We start from the raw sequence: 17,762 nt of genomic DNA, 5'->3' as shown, positions 1-17,762 counted from the left end.
CGTCGATTCCCACTTGTGATTACGCAATACAGCACTTTGCGTCAATACGTCTCTACGTTACATTACGTTAAGCGTGGTTCCCACTAGAACGTAACGCAAAGACGTAAACGCAACGCAAGCGTTTTAACCAATGACAAGCGAAGTTATAGACAGTTGGCAATCACAAGCGAATAAGTCATCGCTTGTGATTGGTCAGTTCACTTGCGTTCGTTACGTCCTTGTGTTGCGTCGCTAGTGGGAACCACGCGCTGTAAGGCTTATTTACACTGACGAGCCGTAAAGGTAATAGAATCTATGTTATTCCTTATGAACGTTTACTATAACGCGGAGCGGACTGACGGTTTCCGCTCAGAATAGATACTGACTCTATGAGGGCCTAAGATTTTGTCCAGGAATATTTTAGAACAGTATTCTTGGAAGGGGAATAACTTTACTAAACACCTGTGGCCGTTATTCACCAATCTCACTTAGGCTAAGGGAAATACTTACCCTTAAAATTTAACAAAGGGAAACACTTAAGGGGTATTCACAAATGAGTTAAGGGATTCACTTACCTAAGGGAAACCCTTACTTTTAAGTAAAACACTTAAGGGAAAAATATTTATAAATATTCATGAGTTTCCCATTGTCCAATCAAAAAGAGAGACAATGTGTCCAATATCCAATCACTTTCCCTCATTCAAACCTCATTTGCATATTCAATGAAAACTTTTGCTGGCAACAAAAAAATGGCAGCAACAAAACGAAAACCTAATTGGAAGGACGAAGAAAAGGAGGTGTTGGTAGCCGAGTATGGAAAAAGAAAGAATATTTTAAGAGCTGCTTTTGATAGTAAAATAACCTATAAACAAAAAACAACAGCCTGGCAAGAGATTACCGCTGCTGTCAAACAAACCAATCCAACTGCCGACAGGGACCAACAAAATGTCAAAAAAAAATGGGAAAATCTTGTTTCGCAGGCAATGCAAAACATTACATCGTTCAAAAAGGACATAATGCAAACAGGTAAAATTTAGTTTAATATTATGACTGTTTGTAGTCCTATAAATACTTTTTAAGGCCAAAATGTAGTTGTTGTTAGATTTGATTTGATTTGATTTGATTTATTTCGGCATCAGTACATAAAATATCACAGACATACAATTAAAATTGACAAATATAAAAATACCAATATAAAACAAGGATGCCAAGGATAACTCATAAAAGTCCTCTACGGACTTGTTTCCAATGAGGTCCTTTGAAAGAACAGCAAAAAAGACAAACAAAGCAACATAATAAAAATGACAAAAAACAGCAAAAAGGACAATCGAAAAAAGAAGAAGCGCTAATTAAATAGTTTCTAGAGCTAGTGAACGTTCCTGTAGATACTTTTTAACTTTACTTTTAAAACAACAAACAGTTTGTGATTCCTTAATGTTAATTGGTAAATTATTCCATTCTTTAATAGCATTGTAAAAAAAGGTTAGGGAACATCACTCCAATGCTAGGCCGATATGCTTCTTTACTTAGACTAACTTTAGTTAGTTAGGAGAAAATAGACCAAGTTAAGGGTTTCCCTTAACATTAAACCCTTTGTGAATACCACTTAAGTGAAACCCTTAATATTTTCTTGATTTAAGGGAAATCCTTAGGATTTAAGGGAAATATCTCACTTAAGTGTGATTGGTGAATACGGCCAATGTACTTTAAATCGCCAAAAATAGTTCAACGAAATGCATATAAATTTATCCAGGAATATCGTAAAGACTTTTAAACTAGAATGAGCATTAGATAAATGAAAGAATAACGTATATATTATTGATCTAAAACGGTGAAAGAAAAAGTAACAATGGCTGACAACGTGTTGTTAATTGCTTTTATTATAACGTAGGTCTATACAGCTTAAGAATAATTAGTATTTCGGTTTAATTTGTGTACTTTGTTACGAGTATAACTATTAAATCGATAAAAATCATCAAAAGTCCTATAACAACTTCTTTCTAATATCTTGTTTATTTGTCATTAATACGTTATAATTAGTCATTTAACCTTCAACAATCTATTCTTCATTCAAATTAAAGAAACAAATTACAATAAGTGACTTGCGAGTAATATTATAATAGGTTCAGACAATAGCAACACTGAAGTTTATATTTAATCTTAAAAACTCAATTACATAGCACAAGTCATAATAAATTCACCAGACAAAAGCTTACAATATTTCAGGTGCTGTATGTTTATAGCTGTGTTGCTTCTTTGCAGCGACGAACATTATTAACTCCGGTAGCAACATGTTTCAATTAAGGCTATGCTTCTGTATTCTTTATGCTCATTTTTATGGAAAAGGTAAGATATTATTTTTATACACAGTAATGGGGTTGTAGGGCGACCACCTTTTCCTCGGAACAAAACTAATTTGAATACGTAAATAATAATAATTGTTTTGGAGTTTACACTTTTGATTTGAACATCATTTGAAATAAACACCCCCTCGAATAAAAGTCGTTTATTTATTGTCTTGAATATTGCATTACAACACATTTCTATCTATATATAAATTATGGTTAATTCTGACATAGGCGAGCACAATGGAAAAACTTTGGGACAAATCTCCGCCTTGGATACCTATCTTTTTATCTATCTCAGATGCACCGCGAAACGTAGGTTTGATAACATTAGTTTCCACTATTACGATATTGTTCCATATTTCTATCTTAGGATTTTCAACTGTGAGCGCTAAAAGTACTTTCCGGATTCACGGTGAGTCCACGGGTTCACTTTGCAACTTCCTGGTTTCAACTAAGGTGGCCGTTGGTGGCGATAGCAATTTTAGTTTTTGTTTATTTTCGGACCGCCTGTGTGAAGGTGCAGTAGCAAAATAAAAATTATACTGTAAAATAATCAAGATCAAATTAAATATACGCCATAAAGCATCCGAGTATATTGTGGAGAATAGTATATAAAATCACATAGGGAGAACTAATGATAAGACCTTTTATTTCAAATTGAGTGTAACCCCGATAGTTAGAGAGTTATTGAGTAAGCTGGCAGGATAACTGTGGGCTTTAGGACCCTGAGATACGCCCATGTTGCAAGCCATCTAAAACGTCTTCCTTCTTAGGCCGAAACGGCAGAAGTTAGTTTCAAAAGATGTTTAAACTAAATGTATAGTGTATAGATGTATTGATTATACCAATTAGGATGGTATTTATTTGAATAAACGCCGAACACCTTCCCAATAAAACATCACTTAGAATAATAATCGCATTTGTATTATATTTATAACACAATTATACTATTTGTATATATTTGTATATTCATCATTTTACCAAAAATTTGTTATTCTTTTCACATTTCATATCTATTAGAAAATTTTATTTGATTATAAATGTTACCATATTATTAAAACTACAAAATTAAACGTATCCCTCGAATAAACACCTCCCACAAATTAACTCCGTCTCCCCGCCTCCGCCCTACAAGGGCCCTACTAAACAATAAACACTATACTTTAAAATGTTATATTAATCATCTAAGACACTGTGGAACAGAGTAGGTTTAGTTTTCACGAGTATCAAGCATTTCAATAATGGTAACCGGCAGAAAACGTCCAAGCCAGAACGTCCTTCTAAATCCTTTTTAACCTTTTTATCATTCCGAGAACCATTGTCTACACTTCCAGGCGGAGCGAGCGAAGCGAGCTCACCCTTTAGTATCTACAATTATTACCAAGCATTTTGATACAATTGAATTCATTTGTTTATTTATTTATATTTATACTGGGCGACCTCTTCAGTCAAAGACTGGTCTCCCAGAGGGCCCAGTTAATGACCAGTGGCTGTGATGTACTAGTACACCGGGGTAACCCCCTACTCGTCTCGAAAAAAAGGCTCACTCGAAAGGGTTCGAGTGAGCCTTGCCGATGTTATGGCTACGTAATTGTTGCTGTATATTATCGCACATTATATTAAACTTTCTGTATTTTTTCATATTTAAGGTATATTTATTTGATTATTATATGTTACCATATTACACCAAAAAAGTCTCCCGCATCGAATAACCGCCCACATCCTTAAAAAACACCTGAACAATAACGCTCCGGGGCGTTTATTCGAATAATACGGTAATCGTTTACAAAGGCAAGTTATAAGTTTAATCGTTCAAAAGCACCGACATGATTCCAAAGGCAAAAAGAAAAATAATGTACGGTTCAAAATATCATTCGATCGTCCTTCTTTATTTTCAGCACAAGGTTTTATTAATAACAAACTCATATTTCATCTTTCATTATCTTTTTAGGAGCTTTAGCAATTTATGGAATTCCAGGTAAAATTGACTTTTTATCTACCAAAATAGTTTAGTTATTTTATTTACAAGCATTTCAAATTACTTTATAAAACTTATACTGTAATTAATACTTTTAACTCCCAATATAATTCATTCGATAGAAAGACGTAAACGAATAAAACTAGAATTTAATTTGTCTTGCACATCGACGAATTATAGGTGATCATTTTTATAACTTTACTGATATTTAGTTTAAATAAACATGCACGTAACATTAGAATATGATCGCAAAATGTCGGTTTATTGATGCAGACGCCGCTTGAGATTATTTTGTGTCATATTGACGAATTATAGGTGATCATTTTTATAATTTTACTGACATTTAGTTTTTAAAAAACATGCACGTACATTACAAAAGGATTGCAAAATGTTGATTTTTGACACATACGCCGCTTATAGCTTATTTTGTGTTATATAAAATATATACAGTATACTGTATATCTATATACAGTGTACTGTAGCATAGGTGAAACTATAGGACCCACATATGTTCTTATTTTGTTTATATGATGAATTTAGCAATATCAAATAGAAGATGACAATTTCTTTTATTCAACAAAATTCAAGGTATTTCTGAATTTATGTACGGCGGCTCACGATATACTCTAGTGGAAACGGTTCAGAATAATGTTATAATTACAAGAAGAGATGCAAGAGAGTTCTGTGAATCTCACGGTGAACTTCTAGTCAGTTTGACGACTGCGGACGAAGCTGCAGCCGTCAAGGACTTCATGAGTACACACTATCCAGGTGATTCAATTGTCATTGGCCTATCACGAGAAGCAGGTTTGGACAGATATGTTGATTCTAATTGGTTATGGGAAACGGGAGAACCTCTTGATACAGACGTTGTTGAATGGGGAGGTTCAGGAGGATCGCAACCAAGTGTTGCTAACATCGACCCGGCCGCAGTTAGATTAAAAGGAACCATGAAGGATCGCGCGTACGATTTAGCTCTGTATTCACCATACTTTATGTGTGAAAGAGGTAAAGTTCAAGCAAGCAAAGTTTATATAATTCTAGTTTCGTGACCTTGAGCCAAATTATCTCATAATTGCAACTTGGTTCTAATAATTATATATACATATATATTTACTGTCGTTTGTCTTGCCATTGTGAAATTGTGTTTATCAATAAAAAATAAAATAAAATAGTTTAGGGTTAAATGAGTTTTTATTGCTTGTGCTGCCTTTAATATGTAATATAAATTACAATTAGCATATAGATGACTAAACATCTATTTTACAAAATATTACTGTTTATTTTCTTTTATTACAGCTATTTCAGGATTTTACATTGTTGGTGAAGAGAAATTAGGCGTACAGAACATGACCCTTTATTTGAGATGTGCTATACGTTGTAGAAGAGAATATTTCTGTAATGGGTTTTATGTAGATGATGCAGGGTGCCAAATTGAGATGGGAAAAGTGAACATACAGTACTCAATCAAAGCAGAAAGGATTAGTAGAATCTAAAATCGTGTTGTTCTGTTTTTCTCTTTCAGCTTTATGGGCTGCCTCTCGATGGGAAACAGCAGTGAAAATGATTTTGCTTTATTGTTATTTAATAATGCAATAGAACTATTATCAAAAGCTTTGATATTTGTTTCACTCCTCTTAGTGTAATCAAATTATAGTAATTCATTATGACTTTGAACTTTGAATCTTTTAATAATTATAAATGTTGTCATAAAGGTGAACAGTAAAAACAGACAGATGTATACAAATGGTTGTGATTTACAGTTAAATATAATTTTTTATTTTTTTTTTGATTAGCCTAAATTTTTATTAGTGGGTTGTAAAATATAATCTTGAAAATTAGTGCTCATGCATTCAGGAAAATAAAATAAATAAGAACTTGTTTAGTCTGTTTTGTAGTTAAGTTGTCTATAGAGTAGAACAGGTAATGTTTAAAGAGATATTCCAGAACAATGAACAAATAATATTCAAACAAGAGCAAACTCCGCCAGGAGTAAAATAGAAAATGGATCAAGAATCATTATTAAATCCGTATTGTAGTTTTGACGTTATGGCCTAAAATTAGTGAAATAATAAAGTGTTCCAGAATTAAGATCCTGGCCCGGATTGCCTCCAAAATTTAATGGAATATTCCGTTACATACACATATCTATCTGTTTTTTAAATGTGGTAAAAATCGTTTAGTTTTGACGTACGGCCTAAGTACTAAATACAAATTGTCCAGAATTGGAATCCTGGTCCGGATTGCCTCCAACATTTAATGGATCGTCCGTGACCACATATCTATCTGTGGTTTAAATTTGGTAAAAATCAGTTTTTTAGTTTAGACGTACGGCCTAAGGACTAAAATACAAGTTGTCCAGAATCCGGAATAGTCCGAATTGCCTCCAACATTTAATGGATCGTCCGTGACCAAATATCTATCTGTGGTTTAAATTTGGTAAAAATCAGTTTTTTAGTTTAGACGTACGGCCTAAGGACTAAAATACAAGTTGTCCAGAATCCGGAATAGTCCGAATTGCCTCCAACATTTAATGGATCGTCCGTGATCACATATCTATCTGTGGTTTAAATTTGGTAAAAATCATTTTTTTAGTTTTGACGTACGGCCTAAGGACTAAAATACAAGTTGTCCAGAATCCGGAATAGTCCGAATTGCCTCCAACATTTAATGGATCGTCCGTAATCACATATCTATCTGTGGTTTAAATTTGGTAAAAATCATTTTTTTAGTTTTGATGTACGGCCTAAGGACTAAAATACAAGTTGTCCAGAATCCGGAATAGTCCGAATTGCCTCCAACATTTATGGAATCGTCCGTCACCACATATCTATCTGTGGTTTAAATTTGGTAAAAATCAGTTTTTTAGTTTAGACGTACGGCCGAAGGACTAAAATTCAAGTTGTCCAGAATCCGGAATAGTCCGAATTGCCTCCAACATTTATGGAATCGTCCGTCACCACATATCTATCTGTGGTTTAAATTTGGTAAAAATCAGTTTTTTAGTTTAGACGTACGGCCGAAGGACTAAAATTCAAGTTGTCCAGAATCCGGAATAGTCCGAATTGCCTCCAACATTTATGGAATCGTCCGTCACCACATATCTATCTGTGGTTTAAATTTGGTAAAAATCAGTTTTTTAGTTTAGACGTACGGCCGAAGGACTAAAATTCAAGTTGTCCAGAATCCGGAATAGTCCGAATTGCCTCCAACATTTATGGAATCGTCCGTCACCACATATCTATCTGTGGTTTAAATTTGATAAAAATCAGTTTTTTAGTTTAGACGTACGGCCCACGAAGGACTAAAATTCAAGTTGTCCAGAATCCGGAATAGTCCGAATTGCCTCCAACATTTAATGGATCGTCCGTGATCACATATCTATCTGTGGTTTAAATTTGGTAAAAATCATTTTTTTTAGTTTTGACGTACGGCCTAAGGACTAAAATACAAGTTGTCCAGAATCCGGAATAGTCCGAATTGCCTCCAACATTTAATGGATCGTCCGTAATCACATATCTATCTGTGGTTTAAATTTGGTAAAAATCATTTTTTTAGTTTTGACGTACGGCCTAAGGACTAAAATACAAGTTGTCCAGAATCCGGAATAGTCCGAATTGCCTCCAACATTTATGGAATCGTCCGTCACCACATATCTATCTGTGGTTTAAATTTGGTAAAAATCAGTTTTTTAGTTTAGACGTACGGCCGAAGGACTAAAATTCAAATTGTCCAGAATCCGGAATAGTCCGAATTGCCTCCAACATTTATGGAATCGTCCGTCACCACATATCTATCTGTGGTTTAAATTTGGTAAAAATCAGTTTTTTAGTTTAGACGTACGGCCGAAGGACTAAAATTCAAGTTGTCCAGAATCCGGAATAGTTCGAATTGCCTCCAACATTTATGGAATCGTCCGTCACCACATATCTATCTGTGGTTTAAATTTGGTAAAAATCAGTTTTTTAGTTTAGACGTACGGCCGAAGGACTAAAATTCAAGTTGTCCAGAATCCGGAATAGTCCGAATTGCCTCCAACATGTATGGAATCGTCCGTCAACACATATCTATCTGTGGTTTAAATTTGGTAAAAATCAGTTTTTTAGTTTAGACGTACGGCCGAAGGACTAAAATTCAAGTTGTCCAGAATCCGGAATAGTCCGAATTGCCTCCAACATGTATGGAATCGTCCGTCACCACATATCTATCTGTGGTTTAAATTTGGTAAAAATCAGTTTTTTAGTTTAGACGTACGGCCGAAGGACTAAAATTCAAGTTGTCCAGAATCCGGAATAGTCCGAATTGCCTCCAACATTTAATGGAATCGTCCGTCACCACATATCTATATGTGGGTTAAATTTGGTTTTAGTCTTTAGTTGCTGTTATCCTGCTAACAGACAAACACACAAATAAATCAATTTCTCAGACAAACACATACTTATATTTCTGGCGAATGTAAAAAAAATTGAATGAAAGAAATTAATGATTGGATGAAAGGTATTGCACAACTCGCATAAATAAAAACAGATACTTATTACATTGTGGTGCGCACACACAGCAAAGACATGCGTGATCAAACACATTCAGTATTTAATAGTCTTTAAACGTAACTTTCAGGGTGTAGAAAGTTTCTGGAACAATTTAAATAATTCATGTACTTTTCGTGGTCCGATTTGGATGGAATAAAAAACAGGTTGTTCAGCAACATATTTTCTTTGTTAATTAATCATCGACGCATACAATGTCAATAAAGCAATCATACTGCGCATAACATGTTGTACATAGTTACGTTCCGTTGTTGATTTATTTTTTATTTACTGGTTTATTTGCATATTCCACACAAAGACATTCTGTTTGTGCTTGGACCCCACAGTTATTGTCATTATTACTCAAAGAAGTTTTTCATTGAAATTTCATAAAAAATAATATTGAATTGAATTAAATTAATATTTCCATTTCTATGCATAGATACAATGTTTTATAGTATAGTATTGGATTCCTCATTTTATACGAACAATTATATTAATTAATGTCTTAGATACGACGTCATGGAGTGGGTTGTTGTAGACGTGTTCTTTCGTTTTCAATGTTCCCTTTATTTTCAACCAAAAAGTGCAATTTAATCTATATCCTTTAACCCACCGTTAATCATCCCACACGAGGCAATTCATATAAAAAGGTCTGGATTCAAATGATCTTACAAAATATACAAAATATCACAAAACACAGTACAATATAACAATAGTCTAAAGTTCAAGAATTTAGGAGTCGGATGGCCACTGGCACAAACAAATTTCTTTTCCTGTTTGTTCTACATGCAGGGCATCGAAAGCCTATGAGGCATGAGCTCGAAATAACTGAACAAGGAGGCATGGTTAACAATTAAATTTTTAGAATAGCTCCACTTTTTTCTAGAGTTTGCATGTCACAGAAAGAAGATAAGCTACGAAGTTGACAACCTATTAATTTAGAACTTAAGTTAACAATTATTTGTAGTGAGTTTCTCTCTTTGACCCTAAGACTAAAAAACCAGAATATAAAGGAAAAAATGTAAGCGTTCTCAATAAAGGAATTATAAAAAAACTTAAGAATTACTTTATCAACATTGAAATGGTTCAGCTTCATTAACAGATAAAGTCTCTGGTGTCCTTTCATTACTATTGCCTCTGTATTTAATTTCCAGCCAAGATTGTCCTCAAATATAGTACCTGGGTTTTAAAGGAATGGAGGACAATATCGACTGGTTCGTCATTTATGATGGATACCCAAGGGCTGCGTCCTTTTTCCTTCCTAAAATCTACAATCATCTCCTTGGTTTTGGTCACATTGAGTTCCAAGTAGGAGTTTCCACAAAATTGGATAAAACCATCTAAAGCGGAACCATGACCGTCCTGTGAATTTTGAAGGAGAGACAGCAAAACAGTGTCGTCAGCAAATTTGACAACATGAAATTTATCAAAGCAGTTGGTGTTCAAATAACTTGAAATACTGACATCAGTAATTGTTATCAAACAAATTATTTTTCATCTATATTATAAAAGTTATTGCGCACTACAAAATAGCAAATATCATTTCTGCAAATACAATTCAGCCGTTCACGATAATGTTGGATTCCAAATCATCTGAATGTTCACGCTATGTTGGATTTTTAGTGTTATGCAAATCATAATTTTGACAGTTTTTTTTTTCAACCAATCAGAACAAAATTTACATGTCCAGAATCTATGAATAGTAGTGGGAGGCAATTGTTGAAATGAAATAAAAAGCAAGACTTCTATAAAACGCATGGCGTATCGTATGTAATTTCCATAATACAGCTCCACTCCAATGGCTGCCAATGCTGAAAACATAACGGCACATAACATAACATAAACATGCTTCGTAGTTTCTTTTCTCTAACTACAATTTGATTTTTAATTACTCCTGTAAACAGCTTGATTACATCATTTTACAAAGGAAACTTTATAGTATGCGTTTTCATAAATAAGTGAATAAACATATACATATTTGTATTTTCATTGACGAGGTTGTAATAGTAACTTCAGTAACTATTACAGTATTTATACGACACAAGACAAGTGTATCTGATAGGTACGTACTATTCGAACAAAGCCATATACATGGCTGCAGTAGCGTGCTCAAATTTGTTAGTGTTTACCGACAGACCAACCGACCGACCAACCATCCGACCAACCGACCGACATAGTGAGCTGTAGAGTAGAGTAAAAATACTACAGTGGATGCTGAAATTTGCTTTAAAGGAGAAGGTGTTAGATGAAAAAGTAAACCTTATAGATTGTTATCAGAAGAGGTGACAAGAGGAGAAAACCAAAAACTGAAAAGAGAAATTCCTACATGGAGATTCTTGGAGATGGCTTAGAAATGGTTTTTTGAAGGAGACAGAACTTACACGTGCGTAGCCTGTCACTTTTGACGTGCTCGTATAACGTAATTTCGAGTTAAAAAGTGAATCAAATATGATGATATTATTAAATAAAGGTTGTAAAACAGATATTGAACGTGCAGTGCGCGTGTAAAAATCTGCGCACTCATTGCAACGCTTGAAATTGCCTGAAAAGTACTCTAATTTCATCGAAAACAAATTTGACAATTTTGACAATTTTAAGCGCGCGTACGCATGCGTTATTTGCGCTACGCACGTAATTGTATTGCCATATAATTAAATATGACCTGAAATTTATGAGTACCAAATTTTAATTTAATTGTGATTCATGCTTGTGAAGATATAATTACAAACGTGATTTCGTTAAATCGTGCGTAGACCGCGTAATTTTTGATTGCGCACCGTGATAACCACATTGATTCCTGGCCATTTAGCTAGATGAAACTGATATCAAGACAAGGCCACACACAAGTTAGTGTTTACCGACCGACCAAGCATACCGACATAGTGAGCTGTAGAGTCGCGTTGCACGCGACTAAAAGTGTAGATAGATCCATTAGGCGTCATAAATCACGGCCCAACAAATTAGTACTCATGACAGAGATTCGGTCCAGTTTTGTTCACACAAATGTTTCCAGCAATGTTAACAACGCAACCGATGATTATCCCTAAATATTCAGCAAACTGTATGATGCTACAGTTTAATTTGTTACTAAATAAGAGCTAGCGTTTCCGATCGCCGAATATCTTACTGTATTTATTTATTTATTTATTGTGGTTCTTTACTGTATAAATACAATCGACTTTATTACTGCGGTTCCATCACCACCTGATCCCCGTGGTTAAATTTCCATTTCTCCTCAATTTCTTGAGTCCACGTCAATAAATTGTTCTTTATAGTATCAAGTATGTCTTTATTTCCGAATACCTCAATGAAGGGGTTAATTATTTCGGCTTAATTTGGGCACTTTGTTATTACGAGTATAAAATTAAATCGATAAAAATCATCAAAACTCTTTACTTCTTTCTAATATCTTGAAGACATGTTTACTTGTCAATAATACGTTATAATTAGTCATTTAACAGTCACCAATGCATCTATTCTTCATTCAAATTAAAGAAACAAATTACAATAGGTGACTTGCAAGGAATTATTATAGGTTCACACAATATCAACACTGAAGTTTATATTTAATTTAAAAAACTCAATTACATTGCACAAGTCACATAAATGCATCAGATAGGTTGACGAGCTTACAATATTTCTGTTGCTCTGTCTGTAGCGAACATTGTGTAATTAACTAGATTGTGCACTCCGGTATCAACATGTTACAAGGGCTATGCTTCTGTATTCTTTTAACTCATATTTATGGAAAAGGTAAGATATTATTTTTATATCAGTGTGACCGAGCCGTTACACAGTGGTGAGCTTGTGGGATGTCTTAGAATCATTGTGATTATTGACACAATGATAGAGGTTACGTCGGAGATAGCACGATGGGTCTTTATGAGGCGATGTTAATTGGCGTCCATCAGCGGCTTAAACACATAAATAGACGTATCGATTGCTGCACAACCGATCAAAATAGTAACTAACCACAAACACTGAGGTGTGCATATTGACAATCAACTTAACTGGCATACCCATGTCAGTAAGTTGAGCTCTATACTTTCGTTCAAAATCCACAAACTTAATTAGAAAATATCTTGACAAACGTACAGCACATTTATTTTACAACACCTTCATTTTACCACACATTGACTACGGTGCTCTTCTCTGGGGCACCGGAAGTAAAACAAACATTAACAAGATTCAAAAACTTCAAAATAGTTCTTCAAGCTCCGCCTGGCACCAGCCCTCACATTCTTCTAACATCTCTGCACATCATGAATGTGTCACAGAGGGTGCATTACCAGTTAGGCTGCCTAGCTTTAAAAGCTATGAACAATATTGCCCCTCGATACATCACCCAACGATTTCCCACTGTTCCGATACGCTCTATGAGGACTATGGCTGCTTCCAGGGGCGACTTACTGATACACAAAGTAAAATTGGAATGTTTCCGGCGCTCTTTTATTTATTCTGCTAGTATTTTATATAATGTATTACCTTCTGTTTTAAAAGAATGTACCAATATTAACTCGTTTAAATTTAATTTTAAAATACACATTTTATCGTAATTTTCTAATTGAATATTTTTTTACATAATTGTTCTAAATTTAAATGTTTATAGTATAGTCCGGTGGCAGGTGGGGGTAATCACCCATCATGACATCAAAATGAAAGTGACTAACACTCATGAGAAAGATAATTGAATTAGCAAGCACATATTGAAATTTGAGCGAAAGTACAAAAACAATATGTGATCATTTTATTCTATTTTATTACCTAATAAAAGAGAGTTTCCTAAAAGTCATATCATTTCATATCGTATAATAACTAAACAAGTGTAATTATATTTAAATAGTGTTTTCTTTTTTCAACAAAATTCAAGGTGTTTCTGAATTTATGTACGGCGGCTCACGATATACTGTAGTGGACACGGTTCAGAATAATGTAGTTAAAAGAAGAGATGCAAGAGAGTTCTGTGAATCTTACGGTGAACTTCTGGTTAGTTTGACGACTGCGGACGAGGCTGCAGCCGTCAACGACTTCATGAGTACACACTATCCAGATGATACATTTGTCATTGGCCTATCCCGAGAAGCAGGTTTGGACAGATATGTTGATTTCAATTGGTTATGGGAAACGGGAGAACATCTTGATACAGACGTTGTTGAATGGGAAGGTTCAGTAATAGCACCAAATGTTGGAAGCATCTACTCGGCCGCAGTTAGATTAAGAGGAAAAATGAGGGATCGCCGGGTCGTGCACGATCTGCTTTCACCATACTTTATATGTGAAAGAGGTAAAGTTCATATACCGTAATTCTAGTTTCGTGACCTTGAGCCAAATTATCTCATAATTGCAGCTAGGTTCTATAATATAAAATTTATTAATTAATTTGAAACGATAAAGATGAGGAAATCTGTGAGAATGAGAAAGTCACCTCAACAGAGACCCGAACCCGGAACCTTCTGCTTGATATGCAGATATCCTAACCATTAGACCACTTGGGGTTTCATTGTATTGTTCAAACTCGGTTGGATACCGACCCTTTATTCTGTTCCTGTTGTGTTTATATATATATACAGTAAAATATATTATAGAACCGATATAAACACAGCAAAGACATGCGTGATTAAACACATTCATTTATGTAATAGTCTTTAAACGTAACTTTCAGTTTGAGCAGTTTCTGAAACAATTTAAATAATTCGTGATCCGATTTTGATAAAATAAAAACAGATTGTTAAGCAACATATTTTCTTTGTCAATTAATCCTCGACGCATACATGTCACTAGAGCAATCATACTGCGCATAACATTTTGTACATAGTTACGTTTCGTTGTTGATTTATTTTACGATATTACTGGCTTATTTGCATATTCCACACAAAGAAATTACATTTGTGCTTGGACCCCACAGTTATTGTCATTATATATATATACATATTTTTCACTGTCGTTTGTCTTACCCTTGTGAAATCGTGTTTATCATTTTTTTTTAAATAGTTTATAGGGTTAAATGAGTTTGTATTGCTTTGCTGCAAATTACAATCAGCATATAGATGACTGAACTGACTGAATCTATTTTAATAATAGTAATACTAATAATAATAATAATAATAATAATAATAATAATAATAAAAACAATAACAACAATAACGACGACGACGACGACGACAACAACAATAACAATAATAATAACAATAACAATAATAATAATAATATCCTGGATTTATATAGCACCTAATGTTGTGAAACCTCTAAGCGCTGAACATTATTACCCCAGTCATTCTTTTCTGATCAAACGTATGGAAACACACTCCCATAATGCAGCTATTAATCAGCGTAAAGTTGTGTCTTGACCTATCCGGGTTCCCATGTATACACCTGGGTGGAGAGAGGCGAACGTAAGTAAAGTATCTTGCCTAAGGATACAAGCAATGCAGCGAGAGTTGGATTCGAACATCGATCTCACGATCAACAGTCGAACGTCCAAAAAACGTCAAAAATTATTACTGTTAATCTTCTTGTATTACAGCTATTTCGGGATTTTACATTGTTGGTGAAGAGAAAGTAGGCGTACAGAACATGGCCCTTTATTTGAGATGTGCTATACGTTGTAGAAGAGAATATTTCTGTAATGGGTTTTATGTAGATGATGCAGGGTGCCAAATTGAGATGGGAAAAGTGAACATACAGCACTCAATCAAAGCAGAAAGGATTAGTAGAATCTAAAATCGTGTTGTTCTGCTTTTCTCTTTCAGCTTTATGGGCTGCCTCTCGATGGGAAACAGCAGTGAAAATGATTTTGCTTTATTGTTATTTAATAATGCAATAGAACTATTATCACAAGCTTTGATATTTGTTTCACTCCTCTTAGTGTAATCAAATTATAGTAATTCATTATGACTTTGAACTTTGAATCTTTTAATAATTATAAATGTCGTCATAAAGGTGAACAGTAAAAACAGACAGATGTATACAAATGGTTGTGATTTACAGTTAAATATAATTTTTTTTTTTTAATTAGCCTAAATTTTTATTAGTGGGTTATAAAATATAATCTTGAAAATTAGTGCTCATGCATTCAGGAAAATAAAATAAATAAGAACTTGTTTAGTCTGTTTTGTAGTTAAGTTGTCTATAGAGTAGAACCGGTAATGTTTAAAGAGATATTCCAGAACAATGAACAAATAATATTCAAACAAGAGCAAACTCCGCCAGGAGTAAAATAGAAAATGGATCAAGAATCATTATTAAATCCGTATTGTAGTTTTGACGTTATGGCCTAAAATTAGTGAAATAATAAAGTGTTCCAGAATTAAGATCCTGGCGCGGATTGCCTCCAAAATTAAATGGAATATTCCGTTATTCTATCTGTTTTTTAAATGTGGTAAAAATCGTTTAGTTTTGACGTACGGCCTAAGTACTAAATACAAATTGTCCAGAATTGGAATCCTGGTCCGGATTGCCTCCAACATTTAATGGATCGTCCGTGACCAAATATCTACATATCTATCTGTGGTTTAAATTTGGTAAAAATCAGTTTTTTAGTTTAGACGTACGGGCTAAGGATTAAATACAAGTTGTCCAGAATCCGGAATAGTCCGAATTGCCTCTAACATTTATGGAATTGTCCGTCACCACATATCTATCTGTGGTTTAAATTAGGTAAAAATCAGTTTTTTAGTTTTGACGTACGGCCTAAGGACTAAAATACAAGTTGTCCAGAATCCGGAATAGTCCGAATTGCCTCCAACATTTAATGGATCGTCCGTGATCACATATCTATCTGTGGTTTAAATTTGGTAAAAATCATTTTTTTAGTTTTGACGTACGGCCGAAGGACTAAAATTCAAGTTGTCCAGAATCCGGAATAGTCCGAATTGCCTCCAACATTTATGGAATTGTCCGTCACCACATATCTATATGTGGGTTAAATTTGGTTTTAGTCTTCAGTTGCTGTTATCCTGCTAACAGACAAACACACAAATAAATTAATTTCTCAGACAAACACATAATTATATTTCTGGCGAATGTAAAAAAAATTGAATGAAAGAAATTAATGATTGGATGAAAGGTATTGCACAACTCGCATAAATAAAAACAGATACTTATTACATTGTGGTGCGCACACACAGCAAAGACATGCGTGATCAAACACATTCAGTATTTAATAGTCTTTAAACGTAACTTTCAGGGTGTAGAAAGTTTCTGGAACAATTTAAATAATTCATGTACTTTTCGTGGTCCGATTTGGATGGAATAAAAAACAGGTTGTTCAGCAACATATTTTCTTTGTTAATTAATCATCGACGCATACATGTCAATAAAGCAATCATACTGCGCATAACATGTTGTACATAGTTACGTTTCGTTGTTGATTTATTTTTTATTTATTTACGATATTACTGGTTTATTTGCATATTCCACACAAAGACATTCTGTTTGTGCTTGGACCCCATAGTTATTGTCATTATTACTCAAAGAAGTTTTTCATTGAAATTTCATAAGAAATAATATTGAATTGAATTAAATTAATATTTCCATTTCTATGCATAGATACAATGTTTTATAGTATAGTATTGGATTCCTCATTTTGTACGAACAATTATAATAATTAACGTCTTAGATACGACGTCATGGAGTGGGTTGTTGTAGACGTGTTCTTTCGTTTTCAATGTTCCCTTTATTTTCAACCAAAAAGTGCAATTTAATCTATATCCTTTAACCCACCGTTAATCATCCCACACGAGGCAATTCATATAAAAAGGTCTGGATTCAAATGATCTTACAAAATATACAAAATATCACAAAACACAGTACAATATAACAATAGTCTAAAGTTCAAGAATTTAGGAGTCGGATGGCCACTGGCACAAACAAATTTCTTTTCCTGTTTGTTCTACATGCAGGGCATCGAAAGCCTATGAGGCATGAGCT

The 17,762-nt window shown here is 34.0% G+C and overlaps 1 protein-coding gene across 1 annotated transcript; it reads left to right on the top strand.

Annotated features, from left to right (window-relative positions):
- Window positions 1–2,204: 2,204 nt before the first annotated feature.
- LOC140062038 (uncharacterized) lies at window positions 2,205–5,801 on the top strand. The gene is made up of 4 exons (XM_072108081.1): window positions 2,205–2,325; window positions 4,279–4,305; window positions 4,894–5,313; window positions 5,605–5,801. Exons 1-4 carry the CDS (start codon window positions 2,271–2,273, stop codon window positions 5,799–5,801), a joined length of 699 nt encoding a protein of 232 aa, XP_071964182.1. The 5' UTR covers window positions 2,205–2,270.
- Window positions 5,802–17,762: the final 11,961 nt, after the last annotated feature.

Source organism: Antedon mediterranea, chromosome 11 (assembly GCF_964355755.1).
Source record: "Antedon mediterranea chromosome 11, ecAntMedi1.1, whole genome shotgun sequence".
Classification (NCBI taxonomy): domain Eukaryota; kingdom Metazoa; phylum Echinodermata; class Crinoidea; order Comatulida; family Antedonidae; genus Antedon; species Antedon mediterranea.
Note: the sequence above shows the minus strand (reverse complement) of the source record. Positions and strands in the feature narration are given on the sequence as shown.

Coding starts and splice junctions, on each gene's coding strand:
- LOC140062038 (XM_072108081.1), top strand. CDS start 2,271: ATGTTTCAATTAAGGCTATGCTTCTGTATTCTTTATGCTCATTTTTAT. Junction 2,326..4,278: donor TGCTCATTTTTATGGAAAAG/GTAAGATATTAT, acceptor TTATCTTTTTAG/GAGCTTTAGCAATTTATGGA. Junction 4,306..4,893: donor AGCAATTTATGGAATTCCAG/GTAAAATTGACT, acceptor ACAAAATTCAAG/GTATTTCTGAATTTATGTAC.